This window comes from Typopeltis vanoorti, chromosome 10 (genome assembly GCF_054136105.1).
Source record: "Typopeltis vanoorti isolate ZY-2024b chromosome 10, IOZ_Tvanoo_1.0, whole genome shotgun sequence".
NCBI classification, from domain to species: Eukaryota; Metazoa; Arthropoda; class Arachnida; order Uropygi; family Thelyphonidae; genus Typopeltis; species Typopeltis vanoorti.
Genome location: NC_143558.1, coordinates 33,222,822 through 33,245,174, shown reverse-complemented (window position 1 = coordinate 33,245,174; position 22,353 = coordinate 33,222,822). Strand labels below are relative to the sequence as shown.

Sequence of the window (22,353 nt, the reverse complement as noted above, 5' to 3'; positions counted from 1 at the left end):
TGCCTTCTCCTGGACTTAGCTCCTCCGTAAACCACTCGTTGATATCTATCCACCAGCCATCCTCTAATCCAAATCAACATCTTCGGATCCATACCCATTTGCTCTAATTTATGCAACAGAGTTCCGTGTGGAATCTTGTCAAATGCCTTTGCAAAGTCCAGCAGTATCACTGATAAGGATTTCCTTTATCCAACTCTACTGTTACTTTATTATAGAAAGTAAGCAAGTTACTGAGGCAAGACCTACCTTTCACAAAACCATGTTGTCCCTTATAAAGTATCATATTGTTGTCCACCCAGTCCTGAATTCCAATTTTTACCAATTTCTCAAAAACCTTAACCACCACACCAGATATATCGATTGGTCTATAATTTGCAACCTCAGTCTTGGAGCCTCCTTTGTGCAGTGGAATTATTTTCTCCTCTTTCCACTCTATTGGTACTTTACCAGAACTGAGGCTTAAATTGAACAGCCTGGTTAGAGGAGGTGCTAATTCTCTTGCACATTCTTGTAACACATGGGCCGATATGCCATCTAACCCAATGACAGTGTTAGCATTAAGGTTCTGTAATATATTAAGCACCTCTATTTCATCTATCTCTAGACTCTCATCAGTTAATGACACATTTGACACTGCACTATCACAACCAAGATGGTACACTTTTGCAAAATGATCACTAAGCAACTCAACTATTTGATTTGCTTCTGTAATTTCCCTACCATCAACACTTTTTAAAGTAATCTTTCCATGGTTATTCTTCCTTTTACCTTGCCACATAGTGAAAGAACTCCTTAGGGTTTCTTTTGGATTCATCAGTTAGCTTCCTCTCATAATCAGCTTTGGCTTTCCTTACAATACAGGTTACTTTCTTTGCCTATACCTTGTACTGTTCATGGGAACACTCATCACCTTTTTCTTTATACTTCCTCCACAACCTTTTCTTTATCTGCAACTCCTGCTTAATAATATTATTCATCCATCTTACTCCTACTTGCTTTCTCCTTCTAACTCTGACAATACAGTCTTGATACAGCTTTCTTTAAATACTCCTTGACAATCTCCCACGCACCATCAACATCTCTTCCCTTCAAATTCTCATGCCATAGCACTGCTGAAAGCTGACTTCTCAGCTTGTCATAATCACCAGCCTTGTAATTCTGCATATACCCCTTCTTAACAGAATATTCAGCACATCTTACAATCTCCTAGGTCAAGACCACATGATCGCTTTCCCCAAGTGGAGACAGTGTAACGAAATTACTTATTGATATGTTCTCCGATGTTATGACCAGATCTAACACTCTAGAATCTCTTGTTCCTTCCATTACATGCTATCTCAGGTAGTTATCTCTTAACAACTGTATAAACTCCATTTCCTTTGTTCTTTGAGACCATTCCTTCTCCCAATCTATGTCCCCAAAGTTAAAATCTCCCATAATAATTAACACGATCTTCACTCATCGTGTTAATCTGCCAATATGTACTATCTACATTCTCCCTTATACCCCTTGGATTATAGCAACAACCGATTACATATTTCATTCGCCTTATTGATCTCTATCTCACACCAAACAATCTCAAATGAACTGCCCTCTACATACCTGTCACCTTGAGGCACTTCTACCTTTTTTTTGGCTTTAACACTTCGTCTGTCAGTGGTACCCCCTCCGCCATTCTGCCATCTCTGTTCTGTCTGAAAATACTGTACCCCTTACATTCAATCCCTATAACTATATCATTCTTAGTTAACCAAGTCTCACTAATTCCAATAATTTTTGGCCATGTTGTACTAAGTAATGACAAAAATTCTTCGCACTTATTCCGAATACTTCGAGCATTAGTATACATAAACTTCAATACTCCCTTCCTCCCATAATTTCCCTGTGTGTGTGAATCAGTCCCATGTACTAACCAATGGCCGGCCTGCAGAACCCCTTTACTGCTGTACCCTCAAATGAAGGAGGGTCTGGGACCCCTACAGTAAGATAGGTATGTCATTGAGGGTATCACACTCACTGCATGTGGGAAGAGTAGGGGGAGGGAAGGAGAACTGAGTGATGAAAGACATCTACTATCTAGAGGTTTATTGTTGCATTTTTTCCTAGTTGCAGGCAATGCTCACCAGGTTCACCAGAGCCCCGTTTGTGGAAACAGGCTGTACCACTTGAAGCTGGGGATGACTTGACTACGAGAGGCTATATGTTGTGCATCAACAACCCTTTAGTAACTCCTGAATACCAAATCTTTCTACTCATTCGGTTAAAGCCAAATATTTGAAAAACATGCCAAATCAGCCAAATACTAAAACAAAGTTGAATATTCAGCACATCCCTATATTTGACTGGTTTGCATATGTAAGATTGTTTTATGAATCCTGAGTGATTAGTATGCTGCAAAATAGATTCAGTATATGGAGGTGCCAAGTCTAAAAGGATGATCACTACTGGAGCACTACAGGGGTCTGTACTCGGGCCATTATTGTTTAACTTGTATATTAATTATATTTCTTTTGGATACTCTGGAGAATAACATCCAATTTGATAAGGGGCATTATCTGATACAAAATCATCCTACAACAATTTTGGGGTTCATGGCTTCATGTTGTTGCCACCATATTCTCATTCTGCCATCAGCATGAATACAGCACAAAATGAGACTTATCAAACTAGGTATTTTTGCAGTCCATCTGTCTAGTGTTGGTGATTATATGCCCACTGAAGCTGCATCTTCCTTTTCTTAGTGACAGCATTGGGACTCAGGTGGTCATCTAACCCTCTTAGTAGATAACCATCCTGGACCCTATCTGTGAGAACGTGTGATGAACTGTGCACTCCAAGATGATGTTCTGACCACCACTGTTGTACTAAGCTGTGATTTGACTGGTTGTGGCCCTGTTGTTACTTTTCACAGTTCTTGCCATTCTTATCTGACCTTGTGTGTGATGAACTGTGCACTCCAAGATCATGTTCTGACCACCACTGTTGTACTAAGCTGTGATTTGACTGGTTGTGGCCCTGTTGTCACTTTTCACAGTTCTTGCCATTCTTATCTGACCTTGTGTATCAATGAGCTGTTTCTGTACACTGGACTGTTGGCTTGAAGTTGTCTGGCTATTACACCATTCTGGTGTAATTTGTGAGATACTAGCACAAGCACATTTGGCATCAACAATCATACCATATTCAAAGTCCCCTTGTCATACCTTTTATCCATTCTGATGCATCAAACACACACACACACACACACACACACACACACACACACACACACACACACACACACAAAAAAAAACAGATTGGGTGCCTGTCTGCCTGCCTGATTTATATAACAAACTGCAACCACATGACCCAGAATGGTTGTTTGTTCCTGTACCCATCCATGGCTGTGTGCGATGAACTCTGCATTCCAAGAACAATTCAGTCTTCAGGAACAGTATTTTCCTAAATGGGAAGCTGCTCCTAATTAAGTAACTACTAAGTGTTTATATGTTTCTAGTTGTAAATTTTTCACTATTTATTTAAGATGTTCGTAATGGAGGCAATTTTACGGTTGGAATTGGTTCAAAATATATATAAACAACAGAAATTAATCCACTACAAGGTTTTGTGCCAGGCAAAGGTGGTTCTGGTCTAAAAATATAGCAAAACATGGTCTCTGAACAAATCAAAATTTTTTCTAATTGAAGGCTGTTGTAATACAGGTTGTATATGCATGCTGCCAAGATAATGGTCAGTTGCTGGAATGTTCATTTAGCATGTGAAAGAATATACACTTGCATAAAAATTGTAATATTATAAATGAGGAATGTTCACAATATGTCATGCATCTCTGTTTTTCTCGAAAATGTTTAGGATGGCTCCTGAAGTTGCTGCTGTGGAAAGAAAGGGTGGATATAACCAACAATGTGATATATGGGCAGTTGGTATAACAGCAATTGAATTAGCTGAGCTGCAGCCTCCTATGTTTGATTTACATCCAATGAGAGCACTTTTTCTAATGTCTAAGTCTGGGTTTAAGTCGCCTCAACTTAAGGACAAAAATAAATGGTAAGTTGTCTAGTTTCTTTAAGATAGCTTTTTTTTTTCTTTTTCTTTCTTTTTTTTTTTTTGTGGAGAATTTTTCATAAATAATTAGATACTGTTCTAATCATTTGTGGAAGACCAGTCTAAATGCTTTAAAAAAAAAATTGGCATGAATCTTAAACCTTGAACTTGCTGTATAAAACTAGTTTCATTCAACCCTGTTCCTAGATTGAGGTAGGGTACCAAAAACTTCCATAAAAATTCTTGATGCTGTCTGGAAGAGGGTACTTTGGTAATTCTTTTTTCATAGAGACTCACTTCAACTTCTGTCTTGTAGACTGATTCTTCCTTATGTATTTTCTGCAGCTACTTCCATAATCAGTTTTCCACTGAAAGCACTCATGGCATATATCATTCCTTTGCCTTCCACTGTCTAATAACTTGAGCACTAGCTCTCTGCTGTCTTACCATAGTCCAACTGCAAATTCACCAGGCATACACAGGATGATTTTACACCCTGTCATAAACTTTAAAGGTGTGTTTTATACCAGAAAACTATTATAAAAAAATAGAAAAAAGAATCCCAATAAATCATGCATTTCTGAGACACAGCAATTCGTAGTTGAAGAACAAATGCTGAACATGCAAAGAAGATAGTTAGATACAATGATGAATAGTGTGATAAAAGATAAAAAAAAAAAAACCAGAAACCTTGCATTTCTGAGACACAGCAATTCGTAGTTGAAGAACAAATGCTGAACATGCAAAGAAGATAGTTATATACAATGAAGAATAATGTGATTATAAATGATCAGAATCATATGTAAGATGTACCTGGAGTTATGTTCAGTCTAAATCTAATAGATTTGCCTGAAATATATGGACTTAAACAGTATTACTTATCCCTTGTGTTTTTCCATGTTAACTGGAGAAAACACAAGTAGCCATACAAATAATATTAGTCATAGTATATAATAATAACAAGAATAAAAATTAATAATGCCACTCAAAACCTACATGTAATTAATCAGTCAAGATGTGTAGCAATTCTGTATCAACAAATGGAAAGATATCGTTGGAGACCAATTAATAGGATCATGTTTGACACACAGGCCTTACAAGACCTTTCTACTGTGACTTCCTGCAAAATCTGTTACAAACTTTTGCAATGTGCTCAATGATATTTCCTTGGCATGGAGAAGAAACATGGTTTATTCATGGAATATTTGAGCTGAACCATTCCTGTAGTCCCTACACATACAATATATATATAATATATGTGTTCTGGAGGCTACTGAAAAAGCTTAGAGATGGAAGAAAGAGTACTGTAAAAGGAATCAAAGATAATAAAGGTGATGTGCAAATTGAAGATAAGGATATCCTGGATGTCTGGAATAATTACTTTCAAAGACTGTTAAACAAAACAAGCAGTGACAGAACAGTAGTAGAAAATTTTTTAATAACAACACAAACAGAAGTACATATTAATACTTGAGGTAAACAAAAAAATGTGAAAAACTTGAAATGTGGAAAGGCAGTTGGAGCAGATGATTTTCGATCAGAAATGCTTAAATATGGAGGTATAAAAGTTTTGCAGTGGCCAACTGTATAATTCAGAGGATCTATCAGAAGGTCAAATCCAGATGATTGGAGTAGCTCTCATAGTTCCCATCTATAAAAAAGGAGAATAAAGCTGAATGTGAGAATTATAGAGAAATTTCCCCACTAAGTATTCCTGGTACGATTTATGCAAGTATGCTTGAGGACCAAGAAAAATTGTGGAACAGAAACTTGAAGAACAGGCTTTGGTCAGGCCAAATAGATGTTGTCAAGATCAGATTTTCACTTTATGACATATAGTTGAGAAATCGTGAATATAACAAGGATCCATATTTGAATTTTGTAGACCTGAAAAGGCATACGATAAAGTGTGCAAATATAAGCTTTTTTTAATCACTACATTTATATGGGATAAATAGAACATTATACAGAGCAATAAATAGTCTATATTTAATATAAGTAAAGTGGATATTAAATCCAGCATTACTTCAAAGCCAAATGTAGAAACTATGAAAGTTTTTTGCTCTCTTAAGGTTTCTCCTTGGCCTGAGGAGAACCAACAGTTCGAAACATCTTTCAGACCAGTGAAATCTTATCAAAATGGACCGATGGAAGGCGAATATATAGACACTTGGGCAATATTAGCATTATATTAGCATGACTAACAGAAGACATACTAAGGCAACTTGTGAATGCTGGGGGAGTGTATTCCTGTAAGCTCTCTGGTCAACTTACTTTATGAAACTTTCATAGTTTCTATGTTCGGCTTTGAAATAATGCTGGATTTAACATCTACTTTACTTATATAATTTTGCATTGCCAAACTGAAGCCTTTCGGCTCTTTATTTTAGTCTATATTTAAGTTTTTCATATAACTTAAATTTTCTTTATATTTATATTGTTATATTATATTGTATTTATAACTTTTTTATGTAACTCTATATTTAAGTCAACAGTTAGAATTGGAGGAAATACAGTCTGATGTAAAATTTGGTGTAAAACAAGGATGCACGCTACTTCCACTCTTATCATCTATATGGATCACGTCATGAAAGAAAGTGCCATTAAACCTTATATTCCAATATGATTCGATTCCAGTATGAATCGGAGATATCAAACTAATCACTGCTTTATGTCAGTGATGTTGAACACCTAAATACATTCAGTGCAAGTCTCAAAGATAAGTAAAATATTTAAACTGTTTAGCACAGTTTTTGGTGAAGATAACAGATTAAATTTGGAAATAGATAACAGAATTAGCAAAGCTGGCATAATGGAGAGCCATAATTATCTAGTTGAATTTAACCAGTTGAATAAATTTATATGGAATATAAGAGAAATTAGCTAAAACACTAAGCTAGCAGTATACAAGACAGTTTTCAAAACATTTTAAGTTATTGGTTAGAAATAAAGCACGTGATCAAAGATTAGAGACCACAGATATGAATGCTCTGAGAAAAATTAGGGATCTGAACAGGTGGCATCAGTGGCAGAATCATTAAAAATGTGGATATATTAGGAAGGAATTTAATGGTTGCAATCAGGAATGTGTGAGCAGGGCTATCTAAAGTGGTATAGTCACTTAAACAGAATGGCAGAAAAAAGGATAGCAAAGGTGTTTGATGCCAAGATGGTAGGGGAAAAAACCACAGGAAGACCAAGATCTATGTGGATTGATTCATTCAGAAGTGCCTTAGAAGAATGAAATTTTAGATATGACAGTATCAGAGTGCTGACAAGTAATCGACTAATTTTGAGGAAAATTGTTGATAGGAGATTAATAACAATGTAAACTTAATTATGTGGTGCTATCATAGTAGCCTGAACATCTCTTGAGGGTGCATATCAGGAAATTGAAGATGGTGATGATGATGATATATTATTATTATTATATGGGCACCTCCTTGGAGTCCGAAGACTCATCGCAGGAGACCCAATCTATCCATACAATCTATCTTGCCACTCCCTGAACTCATTAACAGAGAAAGCACTCACAGCTGACTCTGGCAACCCATTCCACTCATTCGACACTCTCCAAGCAAAAAATCTAGTTTCCCCCCCACTAACCACACCTTTATTCAACTTCCAGGGATGACCCTTGTTCTGGTCCCTCTAGCAAAGTGCTGAAACCTTTCCCCTGCATCTATCTTATAAAATCCTTTAAGCAACTTAAATGTTTCTATCATATCTCCTCTTTTTCTCCTATCAACCAACTTCTGCAATCCATATTCCTTCAATCTATCCTCATAGGGAACATTCCAAAAGCCACTCTTGGTCACTGGCCTCTGAATTCACTGCTTCCTCGTCCCCAAGAAACCCAGGGGACCAGACTTGAGCATAGTAATCCAGATGTTGGCGTATCAAGGCCTTATAAAAAGGAATAACAACTTCCTTATCTCTACTTGTTAATGTGTTCTTCAGTAGCCAAGTAATCTTATGGGCTACCTTAGCAATATGTCTTCTAAGCTTTAACTCTCTGTCTACCACCATCCCTAAATCTCTAGCTTTATCTATTTCCTGGAGTACAGTGCCATCAATGTGATACACAGCTTGTAATCTATTTATCCCAAAATGCATAACTTTACATTTCTCAACATTAAACTGATACCCATTAACTTTTGCCTATACTGACAGCCTATTTAAATTTTTCTGCAAGCTCTCCACATCACCTTGATTATTACTCTACCTAATTTTCATATCATCAGTAAACAACTGAATATTTCCTTTCAGGTCCTTTCCTATATCATTTATGTACAAATTAAACAGCAATGGTTCCATCACTGAACCTTGGGGCACACCACGAGTCACCTGTTTTCACCTCATTTCTGCCCCTCCATATATACCTTTTGATATCTGTTCAGCAGCCACCCTCTTCTTCTTCTTCCTTTTCCCCCCTCTTTTACCTTGCACTATCGAGGGTTTTCTATTCATTTAATTGCAACCATGCACAAGGATAAGGTGGTTAGCCCTATGCCTCCAGGTGTATCCTATGTCTGTAAAGGTGTTGAGTTCTCAAGGTCAGTTTGCCCCCGTTTGCAGGGTTTTTCTCCCCAGTTTATCTGCAAGCTCTCCTGCAAGAAAAACCCTACAGTCCATGCCCAAGATCAGCTAACTTGGCTATGTCTGAGAAAGATCCTTTCCTCACATCAGCAATGGAATCGAACCCAGGACACCCCTTTCCCAGGCATATGGTTGTAATGCATATAGCCACTTGGCTAACCATGCGCAGCCACCATCTTATCCATTTAACCAATGTTGTATCCATCCCCATTTGTTCTAATTTGCATAGCAGTGTTCCATGTGGTATTCTGTCAAATGCATTTGAAAAATCCTGCAAAATCATCGTGTAGCATTTCCTTTATCCAACTCAGCTGTTACTCTGTTATAAAAAGTTAGTAAATTACTAAGGCATAGCCAACCCTTCACAAAAGTCATGATGATCCTCGTACAGTATCATATTTTTATTTACCCATTCTTGAATTCTCTTTTTTACCAATTTTTCTAGTACTTTTACCACCATGCCTGAGATACTGATTAGTCTATAATTTGCTACTGTAATCTTAGAACCTCCCTTATGCAGAGGAATAATTTTGCCCTCTTTGCACTCCCTTGGTACTCCACCAGAACTGAGACTTAAATTAAACAGCTTAGTCAAAGGCATTGCCAGTTCCCTTGCACATTCTCGCAAAACCCTAGTTGATATCTCATCTAATCCCACAGCTCTATTTATATTGAGATTCTGCAATATCATAAGAGCCTCAAATTCATCCACCTCTGTTCCCACATTAGTGTCTCTCACATAGGTTAAAGCAGTAACCTCACTAGGAAGATATATGCTTGCAAAGTCGTCACTCAGTAACTCAACTATTTTATCCACTTCTGTCTCCTCATGACCATCATCGCTCATTAAGATTAATCTTCCATAATCATTCTTCCTCTTACTTGCCACATAACGAATGAACTCTTTGGGATTTCCTTTAGCCTACTTTGCTAAATTCTTATCATAATCTGATTTTGCCTTCCTTGCTATGCTGGTCACTTTTCTGTTTATATACCCTCCACAGCATTTTCTTCTTCTGCAGGTCTTGCTTAATGATTTTACTCATCCATCTAACTTCTACCCGATTAACTCTCCTTACCCTAGGTACATAATTTAATTCTGCTTCCTCTAGAAGACCCTTAACTATATCCCATCACTACTAACATCCTTACCCTGCAGTGTTGTATGCCATGGTGCATTTAAGCTTTTTCCCTAAGCATGTCACAATCACCTGCCTTGTAGTTCCACAAATACTCCTTCTTGATAGAATATTCCTTATGTTTTACAATCTCCCAAGTCAATACTCCATGGTCACTTTCACCAATTCAAGATAATGTTGTCACCTTGGTTATGGATAGCTCTTCTGAGTCTATGACCAAGTCCAATACTCTCCCACTCCTGAGGGGAGAGTATTGAGCCTGCTATACTATGGGTGTATAATTGGTAAAACAGAGGGAGGAAAAGATAGAAGAAATAAATGACAAACTCAGAAAACTAGTTTTATGAGCTTGATGCCAAAACATACATAGTGTGATAATTACTACTTGAACATTAACATGTTTTTGAGGAAAGTTTTTGAAGAATTACAAATACTATGGAATACTATGTAGAGGAGTATTGAAAAATGGGAAGAGAAATAGTGTAATAAATTAACCTAACTGCTCTTCTGTGAACAGAATCTAAACAGTTATCCAGATATTGTAATAATTCCTTTCAGATGATGTCTGGCATTTGCCTCACTGAATTACTTTGATGCAGGACATATGTTGGCTGAATTATATAGAAAATTGATATATTTAGCATAGAATAAAGGTTCTGGGATTTAAATAAATTTAGTCATGATTCAGGTGATAGTAGATGGCTTTTGAGTGAAATCACCATCCATTTGGTGATATGAATGAAATATATTGTATACTTTGTTTCATTTCATGAAACAAAGTATACAAAAAAAAATAAATAAAAGCTTTGAAAATGAAATGACATAGGACACTTCACAGCCATATTCTTATTGACATGTAAATAAAAATTATTCACCATAATTAATTAATCACCATAGCTTATACGAGGGTGGTCTGAAAAGTTCTCAGCCTTTACTATAGATAGCAACACTATTGGCAAGATTTTTTTTTTCCTAAGGTGATACATCTGTCATAAGCATCCATGTGAAATTGCAGGCCATTTCTATCAAGTAATTTGTTTCATACAGCTATCTGAAGCAAAAATGTTGTCTGTATCTCTTGAAATGGATAAAATTGATTATCGTGCAGTTATAAAATTCTTTGTAAAAGAAGGTTTAACACCAGAAGAAATTCATTCGAAGCTCATAAAAGTTTATGGGCACCCTTCTCCTTCATTTTCGAGAATTAAGAAATGGGCTGCCGAGTTTAAACGTGGCCATACCAGCCTTCAAGATGATCCATGTGAAGGACATCCAAAAAGTGTAACAACACCAGAAATCATTGCTCAAGTGCACGATATGGTATTGAATGACTGACGAGTCAAAGTGAGTGAAATTGCTGAGACTATAGGCATTTCAAAAGAAAACGTGGAGGATATATTTTGCATGAAGAATTGCAAATAAAAAAGCTTTGCACAAGATGGGTGCCTTGCTTGCTCAAAGCAGATCAAAAATGCACTCACATAAAAAAATCTCTGAACAGTGCTTGGAGCGTTTGAACAAGAATAAAACTGATTTTGTGCATTGATTTATTACTATGCATGAGACTTGGATTCACCATTACACACCAGAATCCAGACAGTGGACAAAAGCAGTTGTTCAACTAAAGAAGACAAAGTCAGTTCCATCAGCAGGAAAGGTCATGGCATTGTTGTTTTGGGATACTAAAAGTATTCATCATCATCATCAAATTTTTTTTTATCCTTGCAGACAACCTCACCACATGCCTCTCTGGCAGAATCAATCAATGTTTTCTTCAGAGTTTGCCACTGAATCTCCAAGATTTGATTCCTGTTCTCAAACTCTTTCTTTTTTTCTTCAATAATCTTTGTGTATTTTAGTCTACAGTTCACATCTGAGAGCTGCTCAACTTTTATTCGCTTTAAAACTTTCTTACATGTTATTCTTTTCAATATGAAATTCAATTTTATCCTGCTCAAGACTAAATAGTGATCAATTCCAATTTCAAATCCTCTGTACACTCTGGTGTCCTGCACCGGGGGGATGACATCACTATCAACAATAACATAGTCAATGAAACTTTTCTTATTCCTAGCCTTTTCTCTCCATGTGAATTTGTGCACAGTTTTATGTTGGAACTTGGTGTTAGTAATAACCAGTCCATGTCCTGAGCAGAAATCCAACAGATATTTGCCATTATTATTAGCTTTGCTCTTTTCTCCAAATTTTCCCAAAATATTTTTGTATGTCTGACAATCATTTCTTACTCTGCTATTTAGATCCCCAACAAGGACCAACTTTTCCTTTTTCATTGTGTCAGCTGCTTCTCTAAAGTATCAAGAAATTCCTCCACTTCTACTTTAGTAGAACCTTCTGTGGGACCATAGGCACAAATAAGTCTCATTGTCCTGTTCCCCATTCTCATATTTGCCCACATTACTCTATTTGAGACTGACTGCCATTCAAGAAGATTAGCCTCGTATTTTGTGTTGAATACTATGGCTACTCCTTCTTTTCCTTGATCGTTATTGCCTGAATATAACATTTTGTATTTATTGCTCAGAAAGATCTCACCAGTTTTGGGGTTTTTTGTTTCAGTCACCCCTATTATGTCGATCTGGTACTTATCTGATTCCTCAGCTAGCTCCATTTCTTTGCCATTCAGGCTTCTTTTGTTGATAGTACTGATCTTTAACTCTGGCGATGTTGAGTTGGGGTTTGTTTTCAGATTTGTTCCAGTAGCTGACTTTTCGCTGTTTGCCCTGGTTCCCTGGCGAAAACAACAAGGGCCTTGTTTAACCAGGCAACACCCCCCAGCCAGCATGAAATTTTGTCATGTTGTACCATCATTTTTTATTTTGGTTTAACCAATAAGAATACAATTTGTTCGGCTAAATCCCAAATTGGCAGCCCATCCTCGTTCGTTCAGTATCGAGGTAGATACCCAACAGGGTGCACCACGAGAAGGTGAGGATCGGACATTTGGTCAGAAGCCCTGGTCGGTTCTCCGCATTCCTTTAAAGGCTATGTGGAGGTCTCATCTCAGTTATACAGCTTTGACTGTTAAGCACCCCGCTAAGAGCTTTTTTTTATTAATTATCTTGAAAAGGGTAAAACAATAACCGGGGAATATTATTTTGATCTTTTAATCAGACTAGATGAAAAATGCATGAGAAAAGACCGGTTTGCAGAAGAAATAAATCATTAAATCAATAAATCTTGCATCAGTACAATGCACTTGCCCACAAAGGTGTTTTGGCAATGGTAAAATTAAGGGATCTGCACTATGAATTGTTGGAACATCCACCTTATTCCCCAGATTTGGTTCCCACTGACTTTTATCTCTTCACAAAACTAAAACTCTTCCTTGCTGGTCAGCATTTTTCTTCGAATGAAGAGGTGATTTCAGCTGTAGTGGGGTATTTGGCAGATCTTACTGACAACCACTACAGGGATGGGATAGTAGCAGTGGAGCATCGCTAGAATAAATGTATTAGTCCTAAGGGAGATTATGTTGAAAAATAAAAATAATTTTGAAATTATAAATTCGTTTTTTCATTGTTAGGCCGAGAACTTTTCAGACCATCCTCGTATGGTGATTAATTTGATGAGGGAGAAGATTTTGATATTTAGAATAATCTTACACTGTTTCTTGTAGAAACAGTGTTTTAATACCATACCCACTTTGATATGTATTTCCGTGGTATTACGGAAATGCATTTTATAATTATATTATTTCTGTAGATTCCAAAATAAAATTTGGAGCCTACGGAAATAACATGTATGAAGTATAACTCATTTGATATATTTCATCCATATGGCCAAAATCTGTGGTAATTCTTACTAAGAGGGATATTTTGTATGGATTAGATCATAAGAATGTTACTTAAGTATTTTGCCTCAAGCTAAAGATAGTGATCTAAATAAAGCTATCTCTAAGGAAAAACAGAAATTCCAAACATTTCTGCTAGTGGAAACAAATTATTTAAAATATTTCATCAAAAGATGAATTCCCAGATGAGTCTTTGACTCCATAGATCTTAGGGTAACAATTAAAAAATAACAAAAAGATAAATGGTTTTAATGATCTGTGATTAATGTAAAAGGAGTAGAATATATACTGCCATGAACCAAATTTGATGGGATTTGCACTTATTAAAAAATAATCATTGATAATTCTTGTTATTTGATGACCTCCTTCTATAGTGGCAATGCAATCTACTGTTTTGATTATGGCAGTATTTTGCAATTCACTTTCCTATTTGATAGATTGATTTTTAAAAAATATCTTAGAACTTCTGATCTTCAATACTATTTGTCAGTGTTTCAGTGTTTATAATACTCAATTTTATAGTATTGCTCACAAAAAATAACTCTCTCTTCTATTCTTGCATTTGATAATACTCAGCTGCAGCAGACAAAATGAAATCTCTCTCTTTTTCTCTCTCTCTCCCCCTGCCTCTCTCTCTCTCTCTAGTTTATCCTTTTTAATTTGAATTATAAATCTTATTTTGCATAAATATATCTTTGAATTGTATTGCTTTCTTAACACTCAATTTTTCCATTCTGAATGATACTTTATCTCTGAACAGCTCTGCACAAATTGAAAATCTATCCAACCTTAGAATATTTTCACATTTGGAATGGTGTTCCTGCTAAGACCTAAATAGTTTTTAAAAATTCTCGACTCATTTGAAAAGAAAGCATTTAGACCTGGAAAGCTACAAAAAAATCACATTACTTCCTGCCACTGTAAAAATTTTAAAGAAATACTTCCAAATTGAATTGAATATATATAAATATATGGTCAAGATACTATTTGTTATGGTGAAAGTTAACTTTATGAACAATAATTTTGATATGACCCAACAAATGAGAAAAAAGTCCACTAGAATTAAATTTAATATACAGTTGATCACTGAAAGTGGATATTTTTGTTTTATTAATTTCAATGTTTTGCTTAGAAGCATGATAAAATATTTTTATAGCATTTTAATTTATATTTTTATTTATTTAGGTCTCCCATCTTTCATCACTTTGTCAAGGTGGCACTCACAAAAAATCCTAAGAAAAGGCCTACTGCAGAAAGACTACTACAAGTAAATTTCCTTATCAAATGGCAAATTGATTATAAGTAAAGATTTCCCTAGACATATAATTGATGATTTTTATATAAAAAAGAAAACTGAAAAGAAAATAATGCAAAGCTGATGTCCTGTTGCCTTTTCATGCTAACTAAATATATATGCAGTTTATGTTAAAGTTGTGTTACAACTTTAACATAACAACATAACATAACAACCCCCCCCCCATATATAATATACTGTATTTTTCGATAGATAATGCGCGTGTTACATTTGAAATGTATGACAGGTAAATCAAATGTAATAACAAAACTAAGATAGAAGTATTACTTAATATTTATTGAACATTACACTATTCAAATCCAAAAAATTCTTCATCAGACCCAATAGTGAAAGAATCAATTGCGTTAAAAATTTCGTTTGGTATTTCTTCAGCTTCATAACCATTGTCACCGGACACCCCTACATTCCCTTGTGATTTAATGAAACCTTTTCTAACACAGTTTTCACTTACAGCAGCCCAACTTTCTACAATCCACGTAACTATATCTTTACATGATGTTCTCGAACACTGCTACTAGCAACACACATGCTTTTAAAGAATTCCTCCGTCCTCTGCCTGTACTTCCTAACTCTACCGCTAGTAGGCACATGCGCTTTATCTATACATCAAAAGGAGTGATGAAAATGTTAGGGGTGTGCGTTATACATTAGGTGCGCATTATATCGAAAAATACGGCATTTAGTATAATTAAACCAAATTTGGATCCATATGATAACTCATTACTGTGTCCCAGAAGAGCTTCTAAAACCTTGTATCTTAAGAACAAGAAAGATATTTTTCACACAAATGTTTAATGACTTAACAGGATTCTTCATGGAACTCTATTATGCATATAAGAGCAGATGAAAAAGGAAAAGTTGGCTCTTATTAGAGATCTAAACAGCAGAGTAGGAGAGAATTACCAGACATATAGAAATGTTTTGAGAAAATTTGGAAGAGAAAAGCTCAAAGCTAATAATAATGATAAATGCTTGCTGGATTTCTGTTTAGTACATGGATTAGTTATTACTAACACCATGTTCCAACTGTGCACAAATTCACATGGAGAGAATTTGCAAGAAATAAAAAACGTCTCATTGACTATGTTATTGCTGATAACATCAAAAGGAGTGATGAAAATGTTAGGGGTGTGCGTTATACATTAGGTGCGCATTATATCGAAAAATACGGCATTTAGTATAATTAAACCAAATTTGGATCCATATGATAACTCATTACTGTGTCCCAGAAGAGCTTCTAAAACCTTGTATCTTAAGAACAAGAAAGATATTTTTCACACAAATGTTTAATGACTTAACAGGATTCTTCATGGAACTCTATTATGCATATAAGAGCAGATGAAAAAGGAAAAGTTGGCTCTTATTAGAGATCTAAACAGCAGAGTAGGAGAGAATTACCAGACATATAGAAATGTTTTGAGAAAATTTGGAAGAGAAAAGCTCAAAGCTAATAATAATGATAAATGCTTGCTGGATTTCTGTTTAGTACATGGATTAGTTATTACTAACACCATGTTCCAACTGTGCACAAATTCACATGGAGAGAATTTGCAAGAAATAAAAAACGTCTCATTGACTATGTTATTGCTGATAGCGATGTATTCTTACTGGTTCAGGACAAGAGTATACACAGGATTTGAAATAAAATTGAATTTCATAAGGAAAAAAGAATAATGTGAAAGAAAGTTTTAAAACAGGAACCAAACCTTGGAGATTCAGTGACAAACCCTGAAGAAAACATTGATTGATTCAGCCAAAGAAGCATGTGAGGTTGTCTGTAGGATTAGAAAAATCAGAACTCCATGGTGGACACAGGAAGTTAATGAGGCAGTCAAGGAAAAGAAGAAAGCATATTAAAAGTTCCTGTCAAGTAAGTCAGCTTGTGCTCTTAGAGAATACAGAGAAAAATGTTAGAAAGCAAAGCACTGTGTGAAACTAGCTAACAAAAGTCATGAGAAGACTTTGGCAAGAACATAGAAAATAAATATCAGAAAGGTGGCAAAATATTCTGGAGGCTGTTGAAAAAGCTCAGAAATGGAGGAAAGAGTACTGCAAAAGGAATTAGATAATGATAAAGGTGACATGAAAACTGGAGGAAAAGATATCCTTGATATATGGAGTAATTACTTCACAAAATTGCTAAATGAATCAAGCAGTGACAGTACAGTGGAAAAAACACTGAACAGGCATGCACTCAGGAATACATATCCATATGTGAAGTAGAAAAAGTCATCAAAAACCTAAAATGCAGAACGGCAGCTTGAGTAGATGAGAAAAAAGTACCATAAAAGGAATCAGACACAATACAGGTGATATGAAAACTGACGATAAAGATATTCTAGATGTTTGGAGTAATTACTTTGAAAGACTGCTAAATGAAACAGGCAGTGTCAACACGGTGGTAGAAAACTCCCAACAGGAATGCAGTCAGGAATACTTATCCATATGTGAAGTAGAAAAAAGTCATCAAAAACCTAAAATGCAGAAAGGCAGCCAAAGTAGATGACATCTGACCAGAAATGCTAAAATATGGAGGTATAAAAGATTACAAGTGCTACATAGCATAATTCAGAAGGCCTGGTCAGCGGGATGAATTCCGGATGATTGGACCAGAGCCCTCATAGTACTCATCTATAAAAAGCGAAATAAAAAAATAATGTGAGAATTACAGAGGTATTTTACTAACTCAGTGTTCCTGGTAAGATTTATACAAGTATACTTGAGAAAAAGCTAAGAACAGTTGTGGAAGGGGAACTTGGTGAAGAACAAGCTGGATTCAGGCAGAATAGAGATTGTCAGGATCAGATTTTCACTTCAAGACAAATAGTTGAGAAATCTTGAGAATATAACAAGGATTTGTATTTTAGTTTTGTTGATCTGGAAAGGACATATGACAAAGTGCCAACACAAAAGCGCTTCAAAATGCTACAGTTATTTGGTGTAAATGGGACTTTATATCGAGCAATACATAATCCATTTAAGCTCTAAGTCAGCAGTTTAGAATTGAAGAAGGTACAGGAAGATGGTTTGATGTTACATCAGGTGTGGAACAAGGGTGCACATTATCTCCACTATTATTCAGTATCTATATGGATTATGTTATGAAGGAAAGTGATAAATCTGATATAAATTGGTAATGTTAATCTTAGCTCTTTATTTTTTATTTTTTTTTTTTTGCAGATGATGTTATACTTATAAATAAATTCAGTACAAGTTTGCAAGATTCCCTAACTAAATTAAATAACTATTGTAATAAATTTGGTATGAAAATCAACAGTAAAAAGATGAAGACAATGAAAATAGGCATTGAAAACCTCAAGTGATTTAAGCTATTTAGGCCCAATTTTAATGAAGATGACAAATTAAATATAGAAATAGACAACAGAATTAGTAAAGCTGATATGGTAGGAAGTCATCATCAAATTCCTGATATGTACCCCAATGGGGGGGGTACAGGATAAGATATTAATACATGAAAAACTTACATCATTACTAACTTCCTATCTCCAATTTTCCTCCATAGTAATCTGTTACCTGTCAGATTGATTTGGACTCCAATACATTGCATGCCTGTTGAGTGTTTTTTACTACTATGCTGTCACTTCTTGTTTCATTTAGCAATTTTTTGAATTATATACTCCATACATCAAGGATATCTTTTTCTTCAGTTTCGTGTCACCTTTATCATCTCTAATTCCTTTTACAGCAAGCACTCTTTCCTCCATTTCTGAGCTTTTTTTAACAGCCTCCAGAATATCTTGCCACCTTTCTGATATTTATTTTCTATGTTCTTACCAAAGTCTTCCCATGACTTTTCTTTAGCTAGTTTTATCCAATGTTTTGCTTTCTTACATTTGTCTCTGTATTCTCTAAGAGCACAAGCTGACTTATTTGCCAGGAACTTTTAATATGCTTTCTTCTTTTTTTCCATTGCCTCTTTAACTTCCTGTATCCACTATGGAGTTCTGATTTTTCCATTCTTGCAGACAACCTCACTACATGCCCTCTCTGGCTGAATCAGTCAATGTTTTCTTCACTATTTGCACTGAATCTCCAAGGTTGGGTTCCTGTTCTCAAACACTTTCATTTTTTCATGAATAATGTTTGTGTATGTTTGTCTACAGTTCACATCAGAGAGCTGTTTAACTTTTAATCACTTTAAAACTTTCTTACATGTTCTTGTTTTCAATAAGAAATTCACTTTTATCCTGCTCAAGACTAAATGGTGATCATTTCCAATTTCAAAACCTCTGTACATTGTAGTGTCCTGCTCCAATGAGAAAACATCACTCTGAACAATAACATAGTCAATGAAACTTCTTATCCTCGTGTCCTCTCTCCATGTGATTTTGTGCACATTTTTACTGTACCTCACAGATGCTAGACCCTTCGACACTTGTGCGCATGTCAGAAGAAGGAGAATCCATTCCGATAATGGGATGAGTTGTTTGTTATTACACGTCAGAAAATTAATTCTTGGCAATTCTTGATAATCTGCCAGACCGGATTCTATGACCTGTGGGCATACAATATGTTGCAACATTGCATTAGTAATAACCATTCCATGTTCTGAGGAGAAATCCAACAGGTATTCGCCATTGTTATTAGCTTTGCTCTTTTCTCCAAATTTTCCCAAAATATTTCTGTATGTCTGACAATCACTTCCTACTCTGCTATTTAGATTCCCAACAAGAGTTGTGTCAGTTGCTTTCTCTAAAGCCTCAAAAAAATCTTCTACTACATGGCAGGAAGTTAGCTGAATAAATGTATATGAAATAGGAAAGAAATTAGTCAGAAAACTAAATTAGCTATATACAAGACAGTGTTCAAACAATTTTAACTTATGGATCTGAGACCTAGGTTAGAATTAAAATATTTGATCATAGACTAGAGACATCTGATATGAGAGTTCTGAGAAAGATTAGTGTAGTGACCAGATGGTGTCAGTAGATTTCTTCTTTTGTTTTTTGCTTATTTATTCTTTTCCTTGTAATTGCATCCATCTGCCACCTATTCAGTGTCACATTAATAAGGATATTAGGAAAGAACTTGCCATTGTTAACATTCAGGAATGTGTTAGCAGAGCTAATCTTAGGTGATATGGTCACTTAAATGGGAGAGGAAAGATTAGCAAATTCAACTGTTCTTTGTCAGGTGAGCAGGGAAAAGACCCAGAGCAAACCAAGGTGTAGATGGATTGATACAGCAAAAAGAGCCTTAAAAGACAGAAATATAAGATCTGATAAGGTCAAAATCTTTTCAGAGAACATATTAATTTGGAGGAAAATTGTTGGTGTAATTTTTTCAAGCAGTACAATCATAATTATCCTGAAATTCCCCCCCCCCCCCTCAAGGGTACAGTACATATCAGGAATTTGATGATGAGCAAATGGGGTAGGACATAAAGCTGATCTTGTGGCTATGAGGGTGGATGATGAAATGAATCCAAGAGAAGTGACCAGTGATACATTACTGAGATATTGGGGGGGGGTAGAAGAAATATGAAGAAAAGTCAGTAAATATGTTACAAATTGGTTATAAAAAATAAAACAGGTGAAAGTGAACCTCAAAATAAACATTTATTTCACTATATAATCCCCTCAACATTTGGAGGAAAATTGTAGATAGGAAGTTAGTAATGATGTAATTTTTTCATGTAGTACTGTCATATCCTGTACACCCCTTGAGGGTACACGGCAGGAATTTGATGATGATGATGATGATGATGACATTTATACACTTGTCCCATCTCTTTATCAGTCCTTCAAAACCAGTAGCATAGAATTCTGTTTTCCACAAAGGTGCTGTTTCAGTTGCCCAAACCGGTGAGAAGTCACTTGGGACAAGTTCAGGGTTATAAGTTGGATGTTGAAGGAGTTCCAACTGAAGTTCTTGAATTCTCTCCAGGATTTTTGTAGCTATATGGGATCTCGCATTGTCATGCAGGAGCAGTAACTTGTCAGTAGGCCTGGACATTTTTGGGAAATTGCATCCTAAAGCTTCATTAAGATTTCATAATACAATTTGGTATTCATATTCCCATATTTCTGAAAATTTGCCAGAAGTACTCCCCAGGAATCTCAATAGACTATCAATTTCCTGCTGATGGCATAACCTTAGAACTTCTTGTTTGCTGGTGAAGTGGAATGTTTTGCATTGAAGCACACTTTGGTTCTGGTTGGCAGTGTGAATCCATGATTTATCCCTTGCAATGATGCTGTTTAACATATCTTCTCCTTCATCTGTATAGCGGAAGAGATCTTGCAAAGCCTGGGGATCCATCATGCACACACTTTCCAAAAATTTAAATGATTATGCTGTAGGCCAGATCATGAGAATAATGTATTGCACTCACTATGCTGTCTGTTGTTATCTGCCTGTCATCTTGGATCATCTGTTCCACTCGTCTCAACAGGGCGATCAGAATTGTCTGCCTCATGAAGTTGGCAGTAGTTGAGAGCTGTTGCATGTGCAAATATTTCTCACCACAAACAGGCTATCCTTTGCAGGAAGCCCTTTACTACCAAGAAACATGCAACAGCACACTGTTTGACATTTGTACACTCCTTGAGCATGGTCACTATTTTAGACTGCTGAAAACAGCTACAAAATGTGCATGATTTTAGTGTCATTTGTAATGTCACTTTCATAATGTTATCCATGCTTTCAACCAAGACTACCTAATGATGCATTTTTTTCCTTTCCAATTCATTTCTTCTTCTTTTGTTTGTAACTTATTTACTTTTCTTCCTTGTAATTACATCCATTTGCCACCTAAAGACATTCACAAAACATCCTTACTCATAGTGGGATTCGAACCTACAGACTGTTGGTTGGAGAGCTGCTTGACCAGGGCTATCTGCCAACAGTTATCTAAAATATATGTCGTTTCATTGTATTCTGAATAATCAGGATTCTATTAAATTCTAAATTAAAATTATTACAAGTATATTTCTATATTAAAAAGCTATATTAATATTACGAAATGCATACAAAATTATAAACTAAAATGCATGTCTAAACTTCGTTGCTTTCTTTATTAAATCAACTATCAGTTTTCTGTGAAGTGCATGAGTGCAACTCCTCATGTGAATCTTTTCTGCTTGTCATAGAGGATGATTCAGAACTCTTAGGCCAAACTTTAAGGGGTGATAGAACACACCTAAACAAGCACTTTTCATCATACAATGCTGGTCCGAACTCAAGCGGTGAAGCACTAGGGGTTAGCAACTACTGTGTCAGGCAATGAAGAAACACAAGAATGACAGAGGAGATTTGAAACAATTGCAGAAATTACAGAACATAAATTAAAGAATTTTATTGAACAAATTACAGAAACTCTCAAAAGAGTGACCGCCAACATTAATGCAGGCTTCACACCTTCGAGGTAGTGATTGGCGAAAACACCAGGAATTTCTCATACAGTGGCAATAGAAATCCTTTTT

General features: G+C 35.7%; 1 protein-coding gene across 1 annotated transcript in view; it reads left to right on the top strand.

Annotated features, from left to right (window-relative positions):
- Positions 1 to 22,353, top strand: part of hppy (MAP4K3-like protein hppy) — a 452,362-nt gene that overhangs the window by 109,054 nt on the left and 320,955 nt on the right. The window contains exons 7-8 of the mRNA XM_090399556.1: positions 3,853 to 4,047; positions 14,779 to 14,860. Of these exons, the coding sequence (XP_090255682.1) occupies positions 3,853 to 4,047; positions 14,779 to 14,860 (277 nt within the window). The remainder of the gene's footprint in view (positions 1 to 3,852; positions 4,048 to 14,778; positions 14,861 to 22,353) is intronic.